The sequence below is a fragment of the Lethenteron reissneri genome, chromosome 26 (genome assembly GCF_015708825.2).
Source record: "Lethenteron reissneri isolate LAM-NWPU_2019-01 chromosome 26, ASM1570882v1, whole genome shotgun sequence".
Taxonomy (NCBI): domain Eukaryota; kingdom Metazoa; phylum Chordata; class Hyperoartia; order Petromyzontiformes; family Petromyzontidae; genus Lethenteron; species Lethenteron reissneri.
This window is the reverse complement of record NC_083804.1, coordinates 841,925-865,482: the sequence shown is the minus strand read 5'-3', so window position 1 is coordinate 865,482 and position 23,558 is coordinate 841,925. Positions and strand designations below refer to the sequence as shown.

The 23,558-nt window shown below is 54.8% G+C and overlaps 1 protein-coding gene across 2 annotated transcripts in view; it reads left to right on the top strand.

Annotated features, from left to right (window-relative positions):
• Nucleotides 1-19,745, top strand: part of LOC133347444 (myomesin-2-like) — a 48,209-nt gene extending 28,464 nt beyond the window's left edge. For both annotated transcript variants that reach the window (XM_061559700.1, XM_061559699.1), the window contains 13 exons: nt 1,003-1,062; nt 2,001-2,068; nt 2,711-2,824; nt 4,257-4,344; nt 4,677-4,715; nt 5,483-5,588; nt 6,800-6,963; nt 7,196-7,232; nt 8,338-8,360; nt 8,492-8,547; nt 9,041-9,256; nt 15,458-15,572; nt 17,000-19,745. In XM_061559700.1, coding sequence (XP_061415684.1) covers nt 1,003-1,062; nt 2,001-2,068; nt 2,711-2,824; nt 4,257-4,344; nt 4,677-4,715; nt 5,483-5,588; nt 6,800-6,963; nt 7,196-7,232; nt 8,338-8,360; nt 8,492-8,547; nt 9,041-9,256; nt 15,458-15,572; nt 17,000-17,166 — 1,253 coding nt within the window. In that variant the 3' untranslated portion in view covers nt 17,167-19,745. The remainder of the gene's footprint in view (nt 1-1,002; nt 1,063-2,000; nt 2,069-2,710; nt 2,825-4,256; nt 4,345-4,676; nt 4,716-5,482; nt 5,589-6,799; nt 6,964-7,195; nt 7,233-8,337; nt 8,361-8,491; nt 8,548-9,040; nt 9,257-15,457; nt 15,573-16,999) is intronic.
• Nucleotides 19,746-23,558: the final 3,813 nt, after the last annotated feature.

Genomic DNA, 23,558 nt, shown 5'->3' with positions numbered 1-23,558 from the left:
GTGACGGGTTACACCGGCGCTCCGTGTCACTCACTCCCAGCTCACTCTTGCAAATGAGACATGAATCCTGGTCCCTCGCGATCTCACGCGGTTACACAAATTCAACTTGACGCGCGTTGGCGACGCGAGCTCGCGCGGCAGCGGCGTCGCGTGCCCGGCACGGGCCCCGGCCGCTGCGGGAATGACCTCGCGCGCCCCTCTCCAACGTCCCCCTCTGGGCAACTCGGTGCCTGGGCCCCTGCGACACGTGGGACCTGGCGCGGCTGCGCCGCCCGCACGGCCCGCTCGCTAACGCCACTGGCCAGCCACACGCACGCGTTGGACATCGCGACGTGACAGACGAGACGCACGCACGTGACACGCGCGCACGTGACACGCGCGCATGCGAGGGACGCACGCACACACAAGGCACGCGTGCGCAAGGGTCACACGTGCGCCACGCGCCATACACACCCAAATACACACGACGCCAGTAATCGCACAGCACATATATACCACACTTGTACAAAAGACGAAGATGAAAGATCCCCCGTATAGCCTTTAACAGGCTGTCGGAGCAAGTGCTGGGGTGGGGGGGGGGGGTGGCCAACACCATGCCCGACCACCTTTGTCTCCCCAATGTTGATGTTTTATTTAAGGCTAAATTGACCTAGGGCAGATCCAGAACCGGTTCAAATAATCATCACTGGTGTTGAGCGTGAGCGGACATCGACCTCGGGTTTCTGGTCTCATAGAACAACACACTAACCACTGCATGACCGCTCCCCACACACACACAAAATCACTCAAAATAAGTCACCACATGAACACGCACGCACACACCACATACACACGCGAGACACATACCACACTCATAATATAGAAATACAAAGAGACACACACACATCTCAAAACCAGTCGCATATCACTGCAGTATATCAAATAAAACGCAGCATTGCGTGCGGACACACGGTGCTTATAATAACTCCTCGTCTCTCTCCTCGCCTATCTCCTCTCGCCCAGCGTTCGCCAAGCTGCTGAAGGAGGCGGCGTTCCAGAGAGCGGAATATTTCAGGAAGCAAGGTTCGTGCGCGCACGGCAGCCAGCCAGCCACCCGTGCTGTGCCCCAATCGGCTCGCCCCGTTGCCCCCCATTCCGCGGGGGCCCGGGGGCTGCTCCCTCCCTCCCCTCGCGCCGCGCACCGGATTTCCGAAGCCCGCGGGGCGGACGACCGCCGGTGGCATCAGCCGCTCGTGCTCACCGCTCGAATTGAAACGCGGCTGCCGCCAACGATCGCGCCGCCTCGGTAGCGCCGCGCGCTGCAGCGCGGGTCGAGCGGCGGTCCGACGCTGCTTTCGGGAAAGGTCGGTGACCTTTGCGGTTCGCACGAGCTCCGAGCTTTTAATCCAGAGGGATCGATTAATCGAACCCGCGATGACAGATGACGGACGACACTGTGACATGGTCAGCTCCTATTTTAGAGATTCTTTCCAGCATCAGCAACCTCATACGACCAGGCTCACACGTGAATGGTTGCATTCGAAATTAAGACTTTTTCCAGGAGGGTCCTGCATTGGAATGTTTGTGCGGTGATATTAAAGGGAAATTGTACTTGTTAGTCGTTTAATATGTGAAACATTTATGCCTTTTGTGGCAGAGGTTCGAGGTTCGAAACCCGTGGCCACCCTGGTTAATAATGTGGGTGTATTCACCATAAAATACTCCGTCCCGTATGCTTCACATTGGATGTTAACGATCCTGTGACACCATACGAAGAAGAGTAGGCCATTGTGTGCCGGTATCATGATCCAAATGTTCCAAATAAAAAATGTACCTGCGACCTATTCATTTGGGAACACGCAGGGAAACATTGCCCCTCCTCCGTGACGCAGCCTTGCGCCGCAGCAGCGACTCGATCCCCACGTGTCCTTGTGATTTGACAACAGCTTCTATTCAGAGCCTTTGTTCGTCCCGGGTGAAGAGTCGCGGTCGCGTGTGTGCGTTGTGTTTGACGCTCGCAGGGCCACACTTTGCCGAATACCTGAGATGGGAAGTCACCGACGAATGCAACGTCCTGCTTATCTGCAAGGTAAAGAGCGTCGACATCGACGATGTTTGTCATTGACAATGTTTACCACAGACATGGGAACTGTGACTTTTCTCAAATCGAGATTGCGCCCATCTCGTCACCGCGATCTACAGCCTCGCCTCGTCCCTCTCGATCGGCATCCATCGTTTTGAAACGCGACGCGCGCCGCAGGTTTCTCTGCGTGCGAGCGCAAAATCGCACGACGAGGAACTCCCTGGGCAAGGCGACTGTTCAGCTGAGTTCTGGTCCTAAGCAGTCTCTGCGTGATTTAGAAGAAACTCGAGCACATTTTTTTTTCAAAAGTATTTCACGCACGACATATACTAGTTAGCGTGTCTATGGCGAGTTCACCCGGAATGGCCCCCATCTCCTCAGGTGTGCGAAGCCAAGCAGGTTTGAGCCTGGATAGCGTTTGAATGGGCGATCACCGAGCACAAACACGTGCTCGTGTGTGTGAGCGTTCGTGTGTGTTAGTGCTCGTGTGTGTGTGTGTGTGAGTGTTCGTGTGTTAGAGCGTTCGTATGTGCGTACGGTTGTGTGTGAGTGTCAGTGCGCTCGTGTGTGTGTGAGTGTCAATGCACACGTGTGTATGTGTGCGTCTGCTCCACACCCGGGTCCCTGTCGTCGACGTGCGACTATCAGGTGGCGAACATCAACAAGATGACGAGCATCATCTGGTACAAGGACGCGCATGAGATCATGGTGGACGAGGACCATGACTTTGACCATGGGATCTGCACGCTGCTCATCACGCAGGTGAACCACAGGGCAGCACAAAGACAAAGATCCCCCGGGTAGCCTTATAGACTTTAGGGACAGGTGTTATTAGCGAGCACCTGCTAAGGCCGACACGACACTAGTAGCGCGCGGTGTCGCCAGGATCGCACGTGGCCGCCTTTGTCTCACCAGTGCCGATGTTCAGACATCACGAAGTCATCACAGGTTGTCAGGTGATCTTGCCAGACACCCACTAATTGTCCTTCTCCCTCTGCATCCTCCTCCCCAATCCCTTGCCCAGATCTCTCTATTCTCTATTCCTCCGTCATGCCCGGGCAGTACAGCGGGTCATGTTTTACTTGTGGGCTAACCCTCATTATTTCTGCACGTGTTGTGGGTTCAGTGCTGTTATTCAAGAGCACCAATGTAACATTAACTCAAAAGGTTGTCACTTGATTGTGGGCAGCTCGGTGGTAAATCCTGATGGCCATTGCCACTGAGGCACGGCCGCGAATCAAACCCATTTGGCAGGGATCGTGGTGCAGTATGCACACACACACACACGCGTGCGCCACCGCTCCCCACACACACACTCAAAACAAGACAAAGATCTCCCGTATAGCCTTAAGATACTATAGGAGCAAGTGGTGTTAGCGAGTACCTATGAATGCCGGCATGGCAGACGAGGGGGAGGCCAACACCACACAAGGCCGCCTTTGTACCCCCCTCATTTGAGGCTGAGTCGACCTAGGAGAAACCCAGGACCGATTGAAATAAGTCACTGGTGTTGGCCGTGAGCTGGAGTCAAACTCGAGTCGCTGGGTTGGTAGCGCAGCGTAGCGCTAGCCGCTACACCACCGCACACAGACATACACACAGACACACACACACAGACACACACAAGCCTACGTGTTAAATTGACTTGCTTGGTCAGTCAGTCCCTTGTGATTGTACAAAGCCAAGGTAGGGAAGTCACATCCTGTGGTTGTGTTAGCTACAGCTCACGGCCACGGGAGGGCAACATACACGGCCTGCAAACGACAGTCATCCTTCACTCGAGCACCTCAGCTGGAGGGGGGTAGTTTTGACTTTGGGAACAGTGTTTTTTATCATCTTAAGTTATATATATAAAAAATACACATCCCATCAGCAGCACGACCTTCTGTGAGTGTTTTTTTTTCAGCACCACTGTTTTATTAGAAGCAAACTCTGGAGCGGTTCCGACATTCGGTGGCTCCTCAACAGAGTCAGACTTTGTTAAACCAACGCTGGTGATCTACCGCATTTGTTTCGGTGGGGACTCTTGCGGTGCGCAAAGTGCCGAGGCTCTCCGGCCCTCGACAAGGAGGAGGAGGGTTCCCGCCCCTGGTGCGGAGACTCCGTGACGGCCCAGAGAGACGGCCGGCCGCCTCCTCTGCCGGGCACGAGACGGATGTGACTCGGCATTGGCCGTGACGTGTCGCCCGTGCAGGTGACCAAGAGGGATGCAGGGGTCTACGAAGTGCGCCTGAAGGATGACCGAGGGAAGGACATCAGCATTCTGAGACTCATAGACGATGGTTTGTTTTCTCTCTCACTCACTCACTCCCCTCATCCGACCCTATTTGGAAAGCAAGCTGACCTGCCATGCGCTGCGCACCGCGCGCTATAAATAGAAGACACTGGGTCGTGGCTGTTTTGTTTGAGCAAATCCCGTTTTTAAATCAGGTGCTCCCACAATGTACGTGTTGTATGTTGAACGTCTTTCGCACCGTACGTGCTAATCGGAGGTGCGGGGGAAGGACATCGCACACGTGCTGGTGAAACGCGGCGCGTTGAGAGGAACGCGGAGAGAGTGACGATCGGGATTCGTGTCCCCTTCCCCTCCTTCTGTCTCTCTGTACGTGGACAGCTTACGATGCCATGATGCAAGAGGTGTGCAGGATTAGTGGTGAGTAATACGCTGCCGGCCTGAACACAATTCCGACTTGAAAACTGTTTTATGAACGCATGATATGGAAAACAGAGAACCGGTATCAACCATCATCCTCTATACACAGCCCATGATGCTGGTGATAATGATTGAATGAGATCTGCATATTTTTATTGGCAATAACGAATTATTTCATCTCTTGCCGATGACTCGACCTAACCCACTTGGATTCAAAAGCCTCAGTGATTGTCTGTTCAAACCAGCACTGAGGTTGTGCTCATCTTCCATTTACTGCCCTGAGCCAGTGGTGGAAATCCCACATTCATATGGTGGGGGCGAGTCTATCCATAGGACAACCACTGTTGACTTCCCCAGAAGTGACCCCGGAGGAACGACGAGCCGAGTCAGCCCCTGAGCAGGGTTTGACCTCGCAACCTTCCGATTGCAAGCCGCTCAGGCTACCTGGCCCCATTACAATTGGCCCAAACATTCCCCTGGTGTCGTGAAACTTCGTTGCTGTGACCTTTTTTGAAAAAGCCACAAACCAGGCCGTGTTTTTGTGTTCGTGATGGGTCATTCGTCGCTGACCAGACAGCCGTCGATTCCTTGTACAGTATATATGAGCAGTAACCGATTACCCTAGCTGGTGACCCTAGCTGGTGACCCTTGCTGATGACCCTTGCCAATGACCCTTACCGATGACCCATGATGCTAGCCGATGACCCTAGCTGACGATGTCCGGTGGCGGTGGTCGCCCTGAGCGTGTCGTGTCGTGGTGCCCCCAGCTGAGTCGGCGTCCGAGCTGAAGCTGCAGGCCACGGCCGAGGGCATCAAACTCTACTCGGTGCTCAAGTACTGTCCCGAGGAGCTCAAGTTCTGCTGGTACCAGAGGTGAGCGTGCCCCCACGTGCCGCCACCCCCGGCTACAGCGCTGACTCCGGGGGGAGCGCAAATCCACGACGCTTTTACACGCAACCGGTTTCGCCGTCCCGCGTGGTATCTCCGCTGCGTTCTCGGGTTGCGCCTCCGCGCGTCATCCGGCGCGATGTCAGACGTTTTGCTCCACGTGCCTGGAGCCTTGTTCGGGGACTGAATTCCGTGCGCGTGGAGGCGACGCGGCAGCTCGGGGCAGGGGGCGCGGGGTGGCCGCACTGCCCAGCGGCGCCCCCTGCTGGGCCACCGCCACTCGAACGCACCCCCCCCCCCCCTTGCAGCCCCCCACCCCCTCACCGCACTATAAACGAAACTATTTTTGTTTGGCCAGGCAAGGACCCACTGCACTCTGTAGCTCGTTTTTAGAAGCGACTCGCCATCGCAAGTGACGTCTCAACGGAGCGGCTTGTCACAGCTTGCTGCCCTCCTCCCCCGTACCACCGATTAGCATGGTTGGCTACGTAAGTTGCACAATAAGTTCAACACACATTGATAACATCACGTGGGAAGTTATCGCAGCCAAATACTCCCAACGCATGTTTTCTAAATGTCGACCCGAAGCAACCGTCCAGCGCTGTCGCCACGGCTAAAGCACCCAGAACGGCGGCGTGTAACGTTTGTTGCTGTTCCAAAACCCAACAACGCGCCAATGCTCATTGAGAGGTGACGTCATCCTTTAGCGCTGCTCCACGACGCTTTAGGGGCCGTCCATAAATGACGTCACGCACCTAAGGGGGGGGGGTGAGAAATGTGACGTCACATCAAAATGCGCAACTTTAAATAAATATAGACAACACGTTCTACTGAATTTAATATACTTTTTAATAAATGTTTTCTCCTACAACATCAGACAGAGTGCAGCGCCACATTAAATACGCACTACAATGACAATAGTTTAAAGCGATTTGAAGCATGTTTTTTTTTTTTGGGGTGGGGGCAGAGCTTTGTGACGTCATAGTTGAGTGGGGGGGGGGTCTGACTTTTTGTGACGCCGTGTGACGATGGGGGGGGGGGGTCAAAAATAGTCCAAAATTGCGTATCCCTCGTGAAGAAGCTCCCGGCACGTGGTCTTAAACGTTGGACATCGTCCCGAGCGCCACGCGGCACGACCCGAGAACGCATTCTCGAGCCGCGCGCCGACCGCCGCGGGACGGCTGTGCCGCACGCAGAGACACGAAGCTGGCGTCGACGGACAAGACGCGCAGCGGCGTGGTGAGCGACCAGCTCTACGTGCAGATCTACGAGCCGACCGACAAGGACAAGGGCAAGTACACGATGGAGCTGTTCGACGGCAAGGGCACGCACAAGCGCACCGTGGACGTGGCCGGCCAAGGTGAGTCGCCTCGTGTCCCACCGACACCTCGTGGCTCGTCGCTCTACAGCCCCAGTGAGAAAAGCCTCTCTCGGCTTCCCGCCTCTCACTCTGAACCCCGCGCTTGCCCTCGGCAACTGTTTTGCACTGCGACCCGCGCCGTGGTGACCCCCACGACTTCTGTGGCCACCTGCACGGTGACCCTCGCCGCGTATCTCGCACTGTGTAACGCGTGCCTCGTGTCTGTCCGCAGCGTTCGACGACGCCTACGCCGAGTTCCTGCGGCTGAAGTAAGTCGCGGCGCTACGGCTCGCGACGGGCTGCGCGCCATACCCCCCCCCCCCCCCCCCCCCCGTGGTGGCCACGCGGGGCCACCGTCGCCTGTTCCCCAGCCCTCTAGAGCACCGGACCGGTGCTGTGCACGGCACCGGTGCCGTGCGTGCCGTGCACGGCACCGGTGCTGTGCACGGCACCGGTGCTGTGCACGGCACCGGTGCTGTGCACGGCACGCACGCGGCCTGCCCCGTAGCAGCAAAGCGGAGCGTGTTTGCTCTCGATGTGGTCGACGTGGTCGACGTGCGTCTACGCGGACAGCGCGTTTGACGAGCCACTGCTGGGTGACGGCCTCCCCGTGGCGTCCAGGTAGTGGGGGTGATTTGACCATACTTCACCAGCCCTGGCCAGTGCGCTGGGGAGGGTATAGAACAACAGTGGCATGTCGCTGCACTCTCGTGCCCACACCGCCCACTGCACCGGTCCCAAGCGACACGCGGCTCAAGTCACTGCGCCGAGGGCTCGCAGCGTCATCCTGGGGGGGGGGGGGGGGGGGGGCCCACGGGGTGACGCGGAGGGAACAACAATAATTATTACAATAATACAATACTAATTACAGTTATACTTTAATAATTACCATCTGTTGTTGGAGAGAAATCCCCTCACAATAGAAACCACCACCGGCTGATGCAATAACACAACTAGGATTCAATGTGTGTCGTGTGTGTCGTGTGTGTGTGTCGTGTGTGTGTGTCGTGTGTGTGTGTATCGTGTGTGTGTCGTGTGTGTGTGTCGTGTGTGTGTGTCGTGTGTGTATGTGTATCGTGTGTGTGTCGTGTGTGTGTGTCGTGTGTGTGTGTCGTGTGTGTGTGTGTATGTGTCGTGTGTGCGTGTGTGTCGTGTGTGTGTGTGTCGTGTGTGTGTGTATGTGTCGTGTGTGTCGTGTGTGTGTGTGTCGTTTGTGTGTGTCGTGTGTGTGTGCCGTGTGTGTGTGTCGTGTGTGTGTGTCGTGTGTGTATGTCGTGTGTGTATGTGTAATGTGTGTGTGTTGTGTGTGTGTGTAATGCATTTGTCAACATTTCGGTTGTGTGACATTATTCTCTCTCTCGCTGTTTCTCACAGAGCGGCTGCTATCGCAGAGAAGAGTACGTATCCAACAGAAGCCGCTCACACACCAAAACAACACTTTGCCTTGTCTTACCATCGCAGCGCCAAGCGCTTTCATTCGCTGAGAGTCGCGCGGCTTAAACATTCACGGCGCGTTCCGTCCATACAGACCGCGCCAGGGTGGTTGGTGGGCTGCCAGACGTGGTGACGATCCAGGAGGGAAAGGTGGGACCTCTACTTTCTCCTACACATCGCGAGCTTGCTCATTCATCTTGATTTGAAGCTTTCGTGACTGCAGGAATCCATACTCTTTGGTTCTTTCGGTAAAGTCACGTGGTAGGTAGAGAATCAGACTGTTGTGTCTGCCTCAGCAGCAGATCATGCTTTCGCACCTGATTACGGACGCTGGTGTTGCGCCCGAAACGTCGTGATTTATTTTATTTTATACCTACGTGACTTTACCGAAAGAACCAAAGAGTATATAGCTGCTCATTCATTAATTCCCAGCGTTGCCTCCGCGTCGCGCTGTGAGTCTCGCGCGTGGAGGCGACGCGTGCGCACGCCGCGCACTTCGCTACGAACCCGGCGAGCCGAGCTCGATTCCCACTCCGCGGCCGACGGCGGTGGCAAATCTGCGGACCGGTGAGGCTGGGCCTCCTCTAGGTCGACTCGGCCTTTAAACGCGCACCCGTCGCGTGTGCTCTGCCGCGCCCCGCAGACCCTCAACCTGACGTGCGACCTGTGGGGCGAGCCCACGCCCGAGGTCGCGTGGCTGCGCAACGACCGCGAGCTGCACAGCGACGAGCACTTCGTCACCAAGTTCGAGTCGGGCCGCTACGCCAGCTTCACCATCAACGGCGTGAGCACGGCCGACTCGGGCAAGTACAGCGTCTACGTGAAGAACAAGTACGGCGCCGAGAACGGCGACTTCACCGTGAGTGTCTACCGGCCCGAGGACGTGGAGGACGACGAGGGCGGCCCCGCCGCGTTGGCCGCCGCCGCCACCAAGGAGGCCAAGAAGGCCGCCAGGAAGCAGTGACGGCGGCCGAACGCGCGCGGCCGCCACGGGCGGCAGCCCCCCCCCTCCCCCCACGGCCCCACCCCCCCACGGCCCCCACCCCCCCACGGCCCCCACCCCCCCACGGCCCCCACCCCCCACGGCCCCCACCCCCCCCACGGCCCCCACCCCCCACGGCCCCCACCCCGCCACGGCCCCCACCCCCCACGGCCTCCACCGTGTGCCACCCTTCACTCGCTCGCTGGCAGTGCACGCGTGCGGGCCGCACGCTTCACCTCGGTCTGGGACGCCGCGTCCACCTCGACTTTGCTGACTTGGCGATAGGGCGGCGTGATGTTGGTCGACCTGTCGCTCGGGTTAGAGGGCTGCGGGGTACAACAACGCGGGGACATTGCTGGTGAGGCCTCGTGCTGTGGCGGGGCGCAACCCGCGACGGTGCTGCCAGTGAGCGAGTTCACTGGCAGCACCGTCGCCCCACCACGGGGCCAGCCACACTCATAGCGTGCACCACACTCACCACACTCATAGCGTGCACCACACTCACCACACTCATAGCCTGAACCACACTCACCACACTCATAGCATGCACCACACTCATAGCATGCACCACACTCATAGCATACACCACACTCACCACACTCATAGCATGCACCACACTCATAGCATGCACCACACTCATAGCATACACCACACTCACCACACTCATAGCATGCACCACACTCATAGCATGCACCACACTCATAGCATACACCACACTCACCACACTCATAGCATGCAACACACTCATAGCATGCACCACACTCATAGCGTGCACCACACTCACCACACTCATAGCATGCAACACACTCATAGCATGCACCACACTCATAGCATGCACCACACTCATAGCGTGCACCACACTCATAGCGTGCACCACACTCACCACACTCATAGCATGAACCACACTCATAGCATGCACCACACTCATAGCGTGCACCACACTCACCACAGTCATAGCATGCACCACACTCATAGCATGCACCACACTCATAGCATACACCACACTCACCACACTCATAGCATGCACACACTCATAGCATGCACCACAATCACCACACTCATAGCGTGCACCACACTCATAGCGTGCACCACACTCACCACACTCATAGCATGCACCACAATCACCACACTCATAGCGTGCACCACACTCATAGCGTGCACCACACTCACCACACTCATAGCATGCACCACACTCATAGCATGCACCACAATCACCACACTCATAGCATGCACCACACTCATAGCATGCACCACAATCACCACACTCATAGCGTGCACCACACTCATAGCATGCACCACAATCACCACCCTCATAGCATGCACCACACTCATAGCATGCACCACAATCACCACACTCATAGCATGCACCACACTCATAGCATGCACCACAATCACCACACTCATAGCATGCACCACACCCACAGCATGCACCACACTCACCACACCCACAGCGTGCACCACACTCACCACACCCACAGCGTGCACCACACCCACAGCATGCACCACACTCACCACACCCACAGCGTGCACCACACTCACCACACCCACAGCGTGCACCACACTCACCACACCCACAGCGTGCACCACACTCACCACATCCACAGCGTGCACCACACTCACAGCGTGCACCACACTCACCACACCCACAGCGTGCACCACACTCACCACATCCACAGCGTGCACCACACTCACCACACCCACAGCGTGCACCACACTCACCACATCCACAACGTGCACCACACCCACAGCGTGCACCACACTCACCACACCCACAGCGTGCACCACACTCACCACACCCACAGCGTGCACCACACTCACCACATCCACAACGTGCACCACACCCACAGCGTGCACCACACTCACCACACCCACAGCGTGCACCACACTCACCACACCCACAGCGTGCACCACTCCCACCCCCAGACACAATTCTGGCCCTTTCACTGTCTGCACCGTTGGCAGTTTTTACCTTTGGAGTGTTTCGTGTTGCTGAAGACTGAAAAGTGGACGGCACGATTAGTGGAGGTGTTGACGTTGAGAATGTGTCCGGGAAGGGAAGAGGGATGAGGGAGGGAAGAGGAAGGGAAGAGGAAGGGATGAGGGAGGGATGAGGGAAGAAGGTTTGTGGGTCACGGAGAGAGAAGGCCTGAGAGGAGGCCCCGTGTGAGGCTGGGCGCGAGGTTTGTGGCGGCCCCTGCAAGTGACATTGTGATGGGAGTGATTCTTATACGTTTTAAAAGATGGGAGTTTCTTTTTGTGATGAAATGGGTGGGTACATTTTAGTGGAGATCCACGACTACCCGCAGGATATTTTAAAGCCAAGCAAAAGCGTCCACACGCGCTGTGAGCATCGCAATAAGCGCATGTGAGACCGGAGCACATGCAGGGTAACAGTCACACGGCAAGTCTGCGCATTGGACAACATTCACCTTTAACAGTGGGCGACAGTCATTGGTCGATATTCAACATGCAAATCCATAGGATAACCACTGCCCACTACCCACAAAGTAGTACCAATTGTATCGACCCTGGAGAGATGATGGTTGGCCTAAGGAAGCTAAGGCTGCGGTAACAATCTGGCCTTTTCCCATGGGTAGATGCTGCATGCAATGTCACGATGAGAACTGTCCGTGCCATTCGATAACTCCCGTGATCTTGCCCAAAACACTATTCTAGAGACTACAGATTCACACAAAGAGCACCCGTGTGTTGAAATTTGGGGTTTTGAGCTATCACATTTTTCAGAAAAGTGCACGCAACCCGTGCATCTAATCACGACAGAACTCGACATTGAGGTCCCACAGACCCAGTACGATAGACCGGGGTGTGTTTGTCAATTCCTCAGTCTCGACGAGCCGTGTATGAAAAACGTCTACAGTGTTCCGATAACCCTTGCCACCGATGTAGCGTGTGCCCTCTGCCCTGACGCCGGTAATAAACACATCACAAGCTAACCCCCACGCTATCCTCACTCGCGCCTCGTCTGTGCACGCCACTCCCCGCGGCCCCCACAGCTCGCAGCGCCGTCTGCAAGCTCCAAACGTCGGGAGGGCTCGAAGCGCTCAGCTGCCAGCGGCTCCCTGCCTCCATCAGCGCCGCCCAGTTGTGCATGGCCACTCCCACTCGACCACGAGCCCGCACACACACTCAGTGAGTGGCCTCCGTGAGTTGACACACACTCAGTGAGTGGCCTCCGTGAGTGGCCTCACACACTCAGTGAGTGGCCTCCGTGAGTTGCCACACACTCAGTGAGTGGCCTCCGTGAGTGGCCACAAACTAGGTGAGTGGCCTCCGTGAGTGGCCACACACTAGGTGAGTGGCCTTCGTGAGTGGCCACACTCAGTGAGTGGCCTCCGTGAGTGGCCACACACTAGGTGAGTGGCCACACAGTGAGTGACCTCCGTGAGTGACCACACAGTGAGTGTCCTCCGTGAGTGGCCACACACTAGGTGAGTGGCCTCCGTGAGTGGCCACACACTAGGTGAGTGGCCTCCGTGAGTGGCCACACACTAGGTGAGTGGCCTCCGTGAGTGGCCACACACTCAGTGAGTGGCCTCCGTGAGTGGCCACACACTCAGTGAGTGGCCTCCGTGAGTGGTCACACACACAGTGAGTGTCCTCCGTGAGTGGCCACACACTAAGTGAGTGGCCTCCGTGAGTGGCCACACACTCAGTGAGTGGCCTCCGTGAGTGGCCACACACTCAGTGAGTGTCCTCCGTGAGTGGTCACACACACAGTGAGTGGCCTCCGTGAGTGGCCACACACTCAGTGAGTGTCCTCCGTGAGTGGTCACACACACAGTGAGTGTCCTCCGTGAGTGGCCACACACTAAGTGAGTGGCCTCCGTGAGTGGCCACACACTCAGTGAGTGGCCTCCGTGAGTGGCCACACACTCAGTGAGTGTCCTCCGTGAGTGGTCACACACACAGTGAGTGGCCTCCGTGAGTGGCCACACACTCAGTGAGTGTCCTCCGTGAGTGGTCACACACACAGTGAGTGTCCTCCGTGAGTGGCCACACACTCAGTGAGTGGCCTCCGTGAGTGGCCACACACTCAGTGAGTGGCCTCCGTGAGTGGCCACACACTCAGTGAGTGGCCTCCGTGAGTGGCCACACAGTGAGTGTCCTCCGTGAGTGGCCACACACTAGGTGAGTGGCCTCCGGCTCTTCATCACGTTGGCCCCACCACCTACTCAGACGGCTCCACCTTTTGTGGACAGTTTCGCGGGTCGAGAATGGGGCCAGAAAGTTTCTCTAACCGCAACAGAATGCTGAATGTGGCGAATGCTTTACAGGGACACAGCCTCAATGCCCCCACTGCGACTTTCCCAGCCACGGCCAGGCGTGTGGTAGCTGGACAACTCCCGCGTCCCACCGCCGTGAAACCCGTGGTGACCCAAGGGTCACTGCTGCATTCACAGACGGGCGGACGTTCGAGGGGTCTCAGATTCATTCAGACACACGCGCGCGCACTCTCTACAGCGGGCTACCACGGTGTGGGTGTGTGTGGTGTGTGCGAGACTCGATCGGCACGCGTCTTGATTTCACCCCCGCACCTCGAAGCGCGCGTGCCACCCACAAAGCGCGCGCACCGCTGCTAACAGCACCGCCTCGCCGAGCCGCGAGGCGTCCCCGCCTGCACGGAGCACTGCGGGCGCGGGGCAGGAGGAGGAGGAAGATGTCTCTAGGCACCTAAGCGTCACTGCCAGCATGCTCGCGTGAGTAGTCGCTGTCTGGTCCTTCACACACCCGGCGAGGTTGATCACCGTCACTCCGAGATGAGTCGCGTATTCCACAGCTACTAATTGTACGCACCCTGCACGCAGCACGATTTGCATCAGCAATGTAATAATTGTATGTTGAGACTTGAAGTTCATTCCATTGTCCTACCTGCAAGAAAAACCGCCGAGTGCATCGGAGAGTGAAATTATCTCTGATGGCAGCCCTGATGCCCTGAGCCAGTGGTGGAAATTCCACGTTCCTTCGATGCCACGCAAACTCCTGCATTGTTGTGGAGCATTGCGCGTAAACTCAAATATAAGCATCACTCTGCTCTGCGTGTCCACGTTTACATAAAACGTATCTATAGTCAATCAGCCCATTGGCTTTGTTGGCCAATATTATGAAGCAGCATTTGTTATGAAGCGAGACCACGTGTTTGCAATGTTATGTGGTCTCATCAGCAGCCCTATTTGTTATACACATCCTGCTGGGTTTCCAGCTGTTATTTGCGTGGGTACTCTATCTAAACTATTGGGCCCTATTCAACGAACAATCAGTATTGTATTTACTAAAGTAGACACCTTTGAACCCCGGTAATCCGTGGCCCATAGCGCGGTTGTCGACGCAACTGCAGTGGCTTGCAGTGCTCAATCTGTACGACGGAGGGCAGCACCACACCACGGCTCGTTCAGGGCCATCATCTCTGCAGCCAACGCAGCTGCCTGCGATTTACACCGGAGTGTTTGAATGGTTATGTGATTGGTTTGATCGGCTATGATGCCAATGATGTTCAAGTAAACGGGGCTAATCGCCAATCATAGCGGGCTGCTATTACTCAATTTGCCGTGTGTGAGCAGCCCTCCGTTACCGATCCACGTATCGGCTGATTACGTGTTATGATCACTTTTATTTAAAATAATGTAAACGTTCCCAAGGAGTAAAACAACAGGTGCTCGACTTGCTCAGGCAAGATATTTCTGTGGCAATTGACACTGAGAACCTGGGTTCGAATGCGGGTATCAGATGCCTGTGATTATTTCAGGTTTTCAGGTGCAGCGAGCTGATTTGTTCAGCGCGGTCACCAAAAATGGCACACACAACACGGAGAGACAAGGTTCACCATGCATGGTCTATTCAATTGTGAGGGGGAAGGGGGTGATGGTGGCGCAGTCGTTAGAGGACTGCGCCATGAACCTGGGCCACCCGAGATCGATTGCCAGCCACGGCTAAAACATGAACTTTCTGAGCATTACGTTACCTCTGACACCTCGACTAATCAGCTAATCTGAGACCGGATCCCGCGTATCAAAGTAATCCGACCCTGTCGCCTGCCGTGTGGTGTCCCGCGTGCTCGAGGTGGTGGTGGCTCGGGCCGTGGGTGAGATCCGCATGGCCATGTGCGTCTCCGAGGTGTCGCATCCGGCCCCGGAGCCACAGCCGGAGGAGCCGGAGACTCGACCCAAGTACCAAGGTGACGACGACACTCACGGAGGCCCCTTGACAACGTCGATGTGCGACACTGTAATGTGGTGCTCTGCTGCATTGCGATGGACATCTGCCTTTGCAGTGCAATCAGACCACGGTCATGCACACGGTCGTGCGGTCGTGCGAGCGTGCGAGCGTGCACAGGTGCCGCATGCGGGATGCGGGCGGCCTTGCGATGTTTCCACAAACTTGCAGTCTTGCAAGGAACCAATCGGAGGAGAACGGTGGCGCAGGCGTTAATGCACTGCGCTACGAACCCGGTGACCAGAGTTCGATTCCACGACCACGGCTAACATCAGTGGCGATTGATGTCTGAACTGGCCCTTGCATTTGCCCCACCCCCCTGACCACTTAACCGTCCTGCACGAACCAGCATGGTGAAGTATGGTTGAACACCCCCATGATTGACCCCTCATGGGGAGGCCATCCAGAATGAATTGACAAAACGGCCGTCACAATGGACCCTTTAAGGCCGTCCCATACAGCATGATACTGCAGTTATTGAAGTCAAAGCTGCTCGCTGAGTACAAATGCCTTGGGTGGGTATGCATGGAAGCCCTTGAACAACAATTGTGAAGACTTTACATCGCTATGGTAGGGATCAGTCTGTCCGTCGTTTTTGTATTCCCACAAAATGAGTTTGTATTTAAGCGACCTGAAAAAATGATGGGTTTGATCCAAGGCCACAGTCAATCGGCAGGCAGGTTATGTGTGGTGGGGTAATGTGTGGGTACTGCCCGAATGTCTGGCCAGCGTTGAAGAGTTGGCCAAATGCCCTCCAGAGTGCCTCTCCAAAGCTCTATCTCTCTCTTTCGTGGAGGCCCTTTTTCCGGCAGTCGCGTGAGCAAGCAATTGCAGCGCTGCGCCTCTACATTTTTCCTCGAGTGAAGGAGACGCATTCGTGGGCTGATGCGCCCTCATCAAAGACGAGCTGCTGCTGCTGAGTCACACGTACCACGTGGGGCCGTGCCCATAGTACCGGGGCGTGGGGAAACCCTGCCACCTCTTGCGCATTGTGAAGTGTCCTTCGTTCTCTGTATGAGCCAGGTTATGACAACCTTGTCACGAGGTGGCTAAGAGATGGCAGTAACGCAATAGATTCTTAAATTTATCTGTGCGTGGTTTTCTTTGCATGATGGGTTTTCTCCGGTACCTTTGCTTTCCTCCCCACATCAAGCCAAACATTCGTGACGAAAAATTGTCAAACATCACAATGCAGAACCGTCCTGAAATAAGTCTTGCGCATCGGTGAGGTGTTCTTGATTAAATAAAGGGCACTCGTTATTTACATTCGCATTCCACCTTCGGTGCACGGATTGAGCAAACGTTGCTCAGTCCGTGCTGGCAGCGAGGCCCTGTCCGTGCCTGTGGGATGGCTCCACATTCCTCCGCGTTATTTTCATGCTCCCACAGCCACGAAGCCAAAGAACGAAAAGGGGCCAAAAAAAACAACCGACGAGAAAAAGAAGAAGACGAAGCCGCCCATCGATGTCAATAACGGCGATGACGGCGGCGACGGCGGCACGGAGAGGCGCACGGCTGAGGAATCGGACGTGGAGGGCGCTCAGCCGAGCGCCTGAACGCTGCCGGGTGAATCCACTCACTCAGCAGCGAGTGAGTGGGCAACCTGGATCGCCCCACACTTGTGTGGGAACACACGCCTCTCCCTTACTACCTGCGGCCGCGGCTTGTTCTGTTTTATGTAATGGCTTTACAAATGATGGAAACGCTCGATATCTTTGCAACAGATCAGGCGGCACTGTGTTCAGAGTGTTTGACCCACAATTGGAAGGTCATACGTTCAAGGCCATTTTGGGGGTTGGGCTTAGCCCGTTATTCTTCTGGGATTGGTAAGTTGAGTGCCGCTTTGTGGGATCTCAAGAATAGGTTTGCTATGAATGGATTGGCCACAATAATCGGAATGTGGAATTCCCACCACGGTGCTGCCAATGGAGATGGGTGCCGTTTCATTGCTCAGATGCACAAAGGAACTGCGATGATTATTTTGGTTAATTTGCTCTACCAACATTGGCATTCAAGGAGCCATTGTTGTTCCAAACGAAATTGTCTCAAAGCCAGTGGTCTTCACTAATTATCAGAGGGTGGCCACTTTCGCTGGTAAGACATCATCAGTTTTAGGGCCGCCATACATTTGAAACCACTGGGGTTGACAGCACGATGGGGCGATGTTTTCACAGCTGTTGCGTATTATCGAGGGTGGCACGTCAGGGGCCCCACTAAAGGCCAATCAGGGGCCGCCACTAGCGAACACTGCTCTGTGCTACAGATTGTGGGAATGCATAACCACTGAAAAAGTGTCAAATCATCCGTTGCGCAGTGAGATGTTGCAAATTTGGCCGATGAGCACCCTGGCAAATGATGCCCTCCACTCCCACACTGCAATTCCGCTCATTACCGACCGCACCTTTTGGTGACTGCTGATGGAAATAACGTTGGGGAAATTAAGGCTCTGTAATTCGTCAATGTGTTCCACTTTTTACAAAATCTATTTGATCTTTATTGCTGTGATAAATATTAGCGCGTGTGTAAAACCACGTCTCCGTGGAGACACCGGCCCTGAGACATCGTCACGACATGCTTCGACAAACCATTAAAACGCTACTGAATTAACACAACTTTATAACAAAGCTACCCACGACCAGACAGCAGCCCGTCACTACCTTCACCAAAACATTGCACGCCGAATATCTACCACAAGTATATTCCAAATTATCCATACGGGCGCTGATAACATCTATTTTGAAACGGGTGCTTGCCCTTAATACTTGGGGCCACGCGAGAAGTCACTGCGGGGTCCTGGCGCCCGCTGAGCGGAGCAGAGCGCGCGGGTTCAGCCCCTGCATCCACGCAGCGAACCGGCGGCTCGCGACTTCTCAGCGACAGCCACGGCCGGTTCAGACCGGCGGGAACCAGCAACACGTTTGAAGGGGCCCGATAGCATCTCTGCAGACTGTGTGTGTGTCAGTCGTGGGGTTACTTACATCTCACGGAAACACCACGGCTTACAGTCAAAACAGTGTCCATTGCTGGCCAATGGCTCTGCAGCAGTCGGCAGGCTCTGTCGTGCACGCGGCTGTTTGATGAGAACAGGGGTAGGTCACCAAAATAACACGAAGCACTATTTTTTTAAATTCGGTAAAACAACTATGTGAAGAGCCGCAATGCGGATACGAGACGGACCCGAACGAAATAAGAACGTTCAGCAGCAGCCCGTGAAGAGCCGCGTGCGGCTCCCGAGCCGCAGATTGTCCACCCCTGGGTGAGCGCACGGGCATCGGCCAAGTCGCACGGCGCTGCGGGTCGAGCCGTTCCTGGAGCTGTGACCTTGTTCCAGGCGCACTCAGGGGAGCACGGCACAGCAGGCAGCGTCACGCAAACGTGAGACAAATGTTTGGCGCTGAGCAGAATGAGCAACGATACGATCTGCGTTAGTCTCTGGTGGATTCGCGAGTGTCGTGCTCACTCCCTGTGGACTCGAGGAACGCCCCCACGATGCACTGCCACCACCACCGCTCGTAGACGACGTGAACAGAGGACGTGAACACACGAATGTAGCCAATGTACAAGGGCGTCTGAACATGCATTGTGGGAGTGGGGATGAGAGGCGCCCCCATGCCGCTCGTGCTCCCCACTCTCCGCTGGGTGCGATTGTTGGGGGTCAGCGCCGATCTCATCTCCCCGCAGCGGGCACCACGAACACCGCATCGCGGAAGTAGACAGCGCGGGTTCCGCGAAGAGCCCTGGTCCCGCTATGGGACTGTGGAATTTCCAGGACTCGCTCAGGGCTACCAGCAGAGATGAGAGCGCTGCCACGTTGCCCCTGTGAGCAGGGAGAGAATCCGAGCGAGCGGAGAGAGGCAGAGACGGCACGACAGATCCAGCAATTCAACCACAGACTCCGTTATGGGAGGATTCATGGCCGAATAGACAACATAACGAGTTAGCGACTATAATTACACATTTTCACGGGCATGAGCGTTCTGCACTGGAATTTACACCGTTCTTAAATGATGAATCACTACTGATTGTCATCTCTACACTCGAACAACCAAAGTCATGTTTGAGTGTGCGTTGTATTAGCACTGCACTGAGATTGACGTTCCACGGGGATTTATAATAAAGGCTGTCACGAGTTCTACCTGCCTCGTATGATTTACAGTTGCATTCACGTACGAATAAGGTGCGCAGAGGTTGATCAAATACAACTGTGAAAGTGATGTATTGTTGTGTAAGCTGCGCGGGGTTAACCGCGCATTGTGTGACTCAGGGTCAAGAGGTTGAACATTCAAATGGAAGTCGAAGGTCGACTTGGGCCATAATCCGTCAGAGGTGATAGAAAATGAGTACCACAACGGCCCTTTTCTCTAAAAAAACATATATCCAGAGTAGGTGTGTGTATTGATACAATGCGAGACACGGTCACACACACATCAAACTCTTCTGTACCGCATCCTGAGTTGCAACTGCGTTCAGTCGCTATCCACATCTTCAGTTGCGTTGTCATTGTAGGACGTGATTTGTAATTGTAGTTGTCTTGTGCAGAGGCCGGTTCCCGTCATAGTAATGAGGAATCTTCACGACGAGCTCACAGCTGCCGATTGAGAAGAGTGGCGGCAATGCTTGGGTGAGCAGAAGAGACGCTTTTGAAATGGGCTTCATTGCAAACAACTCTGCAGCTCTCGTCCGGTACAGCCACCCAGGAAGAAGCGGGGGGGGGGGGGGGGGGCAAGTTCGGGTTGCTCCGACAAGCCCACAGCTGCACCCGCAGCTGCACCCACAGCTGTACCCGCAGCTGCACTCGCAGCTGCACACACAGCTGCACCCACAGCTGCACCACAGCTGCACCCACAGCTGCACCACAGCTGCACCTACAGCTGCACCTACAGCTGCACACACAGCTGCACCATAGCTGCACCTACAGCTGCACCACAGCTGCACATACAGCTGCACCTACAGCTGCACACACAGCTGCACCATAGCTGCACCTACAGCTGCACCACAGCTGCACCACAGCTGCACCCACACCTGCACACACAGCTGCACCCACAGCTGCACCCACAGCTGCACCACAGCTGCACCTACAGCTGCACATACAGCTGCACACACAGCTGCACCATAGCTGCACCTACAGCTGCACCACAGCTGCACCCACAGCTGCACCTACAGCTGCACACACAGCTGCACCATAGCTGCACCTACAGCTGCACCCACAGCTGCACCACAGCTGCACCCACAGCTGCACCACAGCTGCACCTACAGCTGCACCCACAGCTGCACACACAGCGGTCTCCACCGCGAGCAGAAAACTCTCAGTCTGAACCAATGACGTTCCACACAACACAACTTCCTACGCGGTACCACTACTAGTACATCAAGCAAACATCCACTCGCAAACTGTTCACCTATTGTGCATCACGTGTTGTGTTTTATCTCGACGTCAAGTCGTGTTATTTGGTTGATTTTAATAACGCGTGGGGTGGACCGGTGGCGCTGTGGTGAGCACAGTGCGCTATGGACCCGACCACCTGAGTGTGACTCCCCGTCACGGCTACCGTCAGTGGCGAGTGACATCTGAGCCAGACCTGGACACCCCTCCAACCACCATCACGACTGTTATGGTGTGGAGGCTTTCATCCAGCAGTGGATTGGCAAAACGTTATGTGAGACATTTTTATATTGAGGAACCACTGATTAAAAAACACAGATGCTGGTGATACCCTAAGCGAGTGAGTTTTACTTGCCAGAACTGCATTTTGTTTGGGCAATTCTCGCCGAGCAGAGACAACATTGCTTCCACCGATGATGACGTCCAGGGAAATGTAAACGCTGGCGTGTGAGCAAACACAACACGAGAGAGAGCCCGCACGAGTGGACCGTACGCAGGCTGCACTTTACATGGGATTGCTTTGTTCAGTGGAAGTTATTAAGCGACACTTTTACAGCGTTGGTACTTAAGCAAAGACGTAATTTTAACCATTGAACATTCCATACATCCCATGAGCGGCTTTGCGATCTTTTGTATAATTTTTGTTCTCTCACGATGCTGTTTGGCCAGAATGATCTCCCTGCTCAACAAGACAGCGAACGATGCCCCAAACCAAACCACGTGACCCACGCGGCGACCCAAATCACCAGCACGACATTCTCACGGGCACGACCTCCCCCCGCCCCATCACCTCTGCGCCACGACATTTTCTCAAAACACGGACAGAACTGCCTTGGCTGCCTGACAAGTGTTTGTATACAGAGTGCCCCCTTTGCCCTGCCATCTCACACCAAAGTCACGCGCATGCCATCTCTGAAACTCTTTCCAGCCATAGAAGTCCCATCGGTCGCTCAGCTGTCAAAAAAAACAACCCACTGAATTTTCGCGACCCGGTGGCGAAAGAGGGACATCGACAATGTCGCCGCGAAGCCGCGGTGACACCTCGGCCGCAGCCACTCTCACCACGGAGACGCCACGTGACGATCGCTCGTGAGAAAACACAACGGAGGGGAGTCGCTCTGAGTGCCCACAGCAGACCCGGGCTGTTTTGGTTTCTTGCCCCAGTTTACTCGGCGGCGGCGGCGGTGTGGTTACTCGGAACTGGTTTTACTGAGAATCTGCGGCGCCAGCTGCCGTGGCCCACGAACGCGATCGATCACGAGTCTCGAAAGGCGGAGTCATTGCGAGCGCAGCGTTCGCAGCTCGAGTGCAATTTGTCATTCAAACATGATCAAATAGCAACACCTCTTTGATGAATACTTCCACGGTTATGCCCAAACCCCCCGCTTGTTTTGTCAGCTCTGTGTGCTGTTTTGTCAGCTGTGTGAGTTATTCGTTCAATGGCACGGAGCAGCAGACACAGCAATGCCTCGCATCGTCGCGCTCTGCTGAGTTGTTACTCCTCAAATCGCTCTTGCTCTCTGCGCTGCTTGAATCATCCCGAACAGTTGCATTTTAATTTAACATCAGTGTACATTGTTTTATTATTATTGTATTTCCTTTCTACGTGACTTTACCGAAAGAACCAAGAAGATCAGTAAACATGTCCCAGGTTTGCATTACATGAACCATTAATATAATTATTTGACATCAGTAAACATTTACCAGCTTCGCGGAGGTTCAAATGAATCGCTGTGTGACAAGTCAGCATTAGCCACGCAAGCGTGTTCTGGTTAAAGAGGGTGACGGATTAAACCCCGGCTCAACAGACCCCACTTAAAATCTCGCTCCATAAAAAATATCATCACTCGGACTGTGAGTACAAATCAGGGACACGTAGGGTGGGCTCTTGAATTTAAACACAAGCGCCAAACGCACTGAGCTTCCCTTGTAGAGGCAGTGGTGAGGGCAGGGGTAATGATGAGTGTAGGCCTTGTATTTTCAGTGTGTTTCTGCTTCGAGAATCCTCACTGCGAGGCATCTGAGGGGACGAGGACTTTGCTAGGAACACAACAGAGTAGGGAGCAGCTGATGCTATTATCTCAGCAGATCCAGCCGAGATGCAACATTCATAGTATTATGAGAAGAGGTTTTTTTCCTTTTTTCTGGCAACAAAACAGGTGTTGAAATGTTAAAACACCAAACTGAAACCTTTTACAAGGAATCATGTCTGCATGAACCACAATACTTGTGGTCAGAATACAAACAAAAAACATACTGTGATAATATATGCATTGTTTCTAGATTTGAAGCTTTCGTGACTGCAAGGATTCATATTCTTAGGTTTTTTCTAACCTAAGTGACTTTACCGAAAAAACCTAAGAATATATATGCATTGTCTTTGAAACTGATTGGTTCAAACCAGAGACAGCTTTCTTTTGAGCCTCGTCTCAAATGGCCAAAAGGCGTCCTCTGGTCTAACACCGTTTTGAGACGAGGCTCAAAAGAAAGCTGTCTCTGGTGTGGACCAATCAGCTTCAAAGACAATGCATATATTATCAGAGTATGTTTTTTGTTTGTATTCTG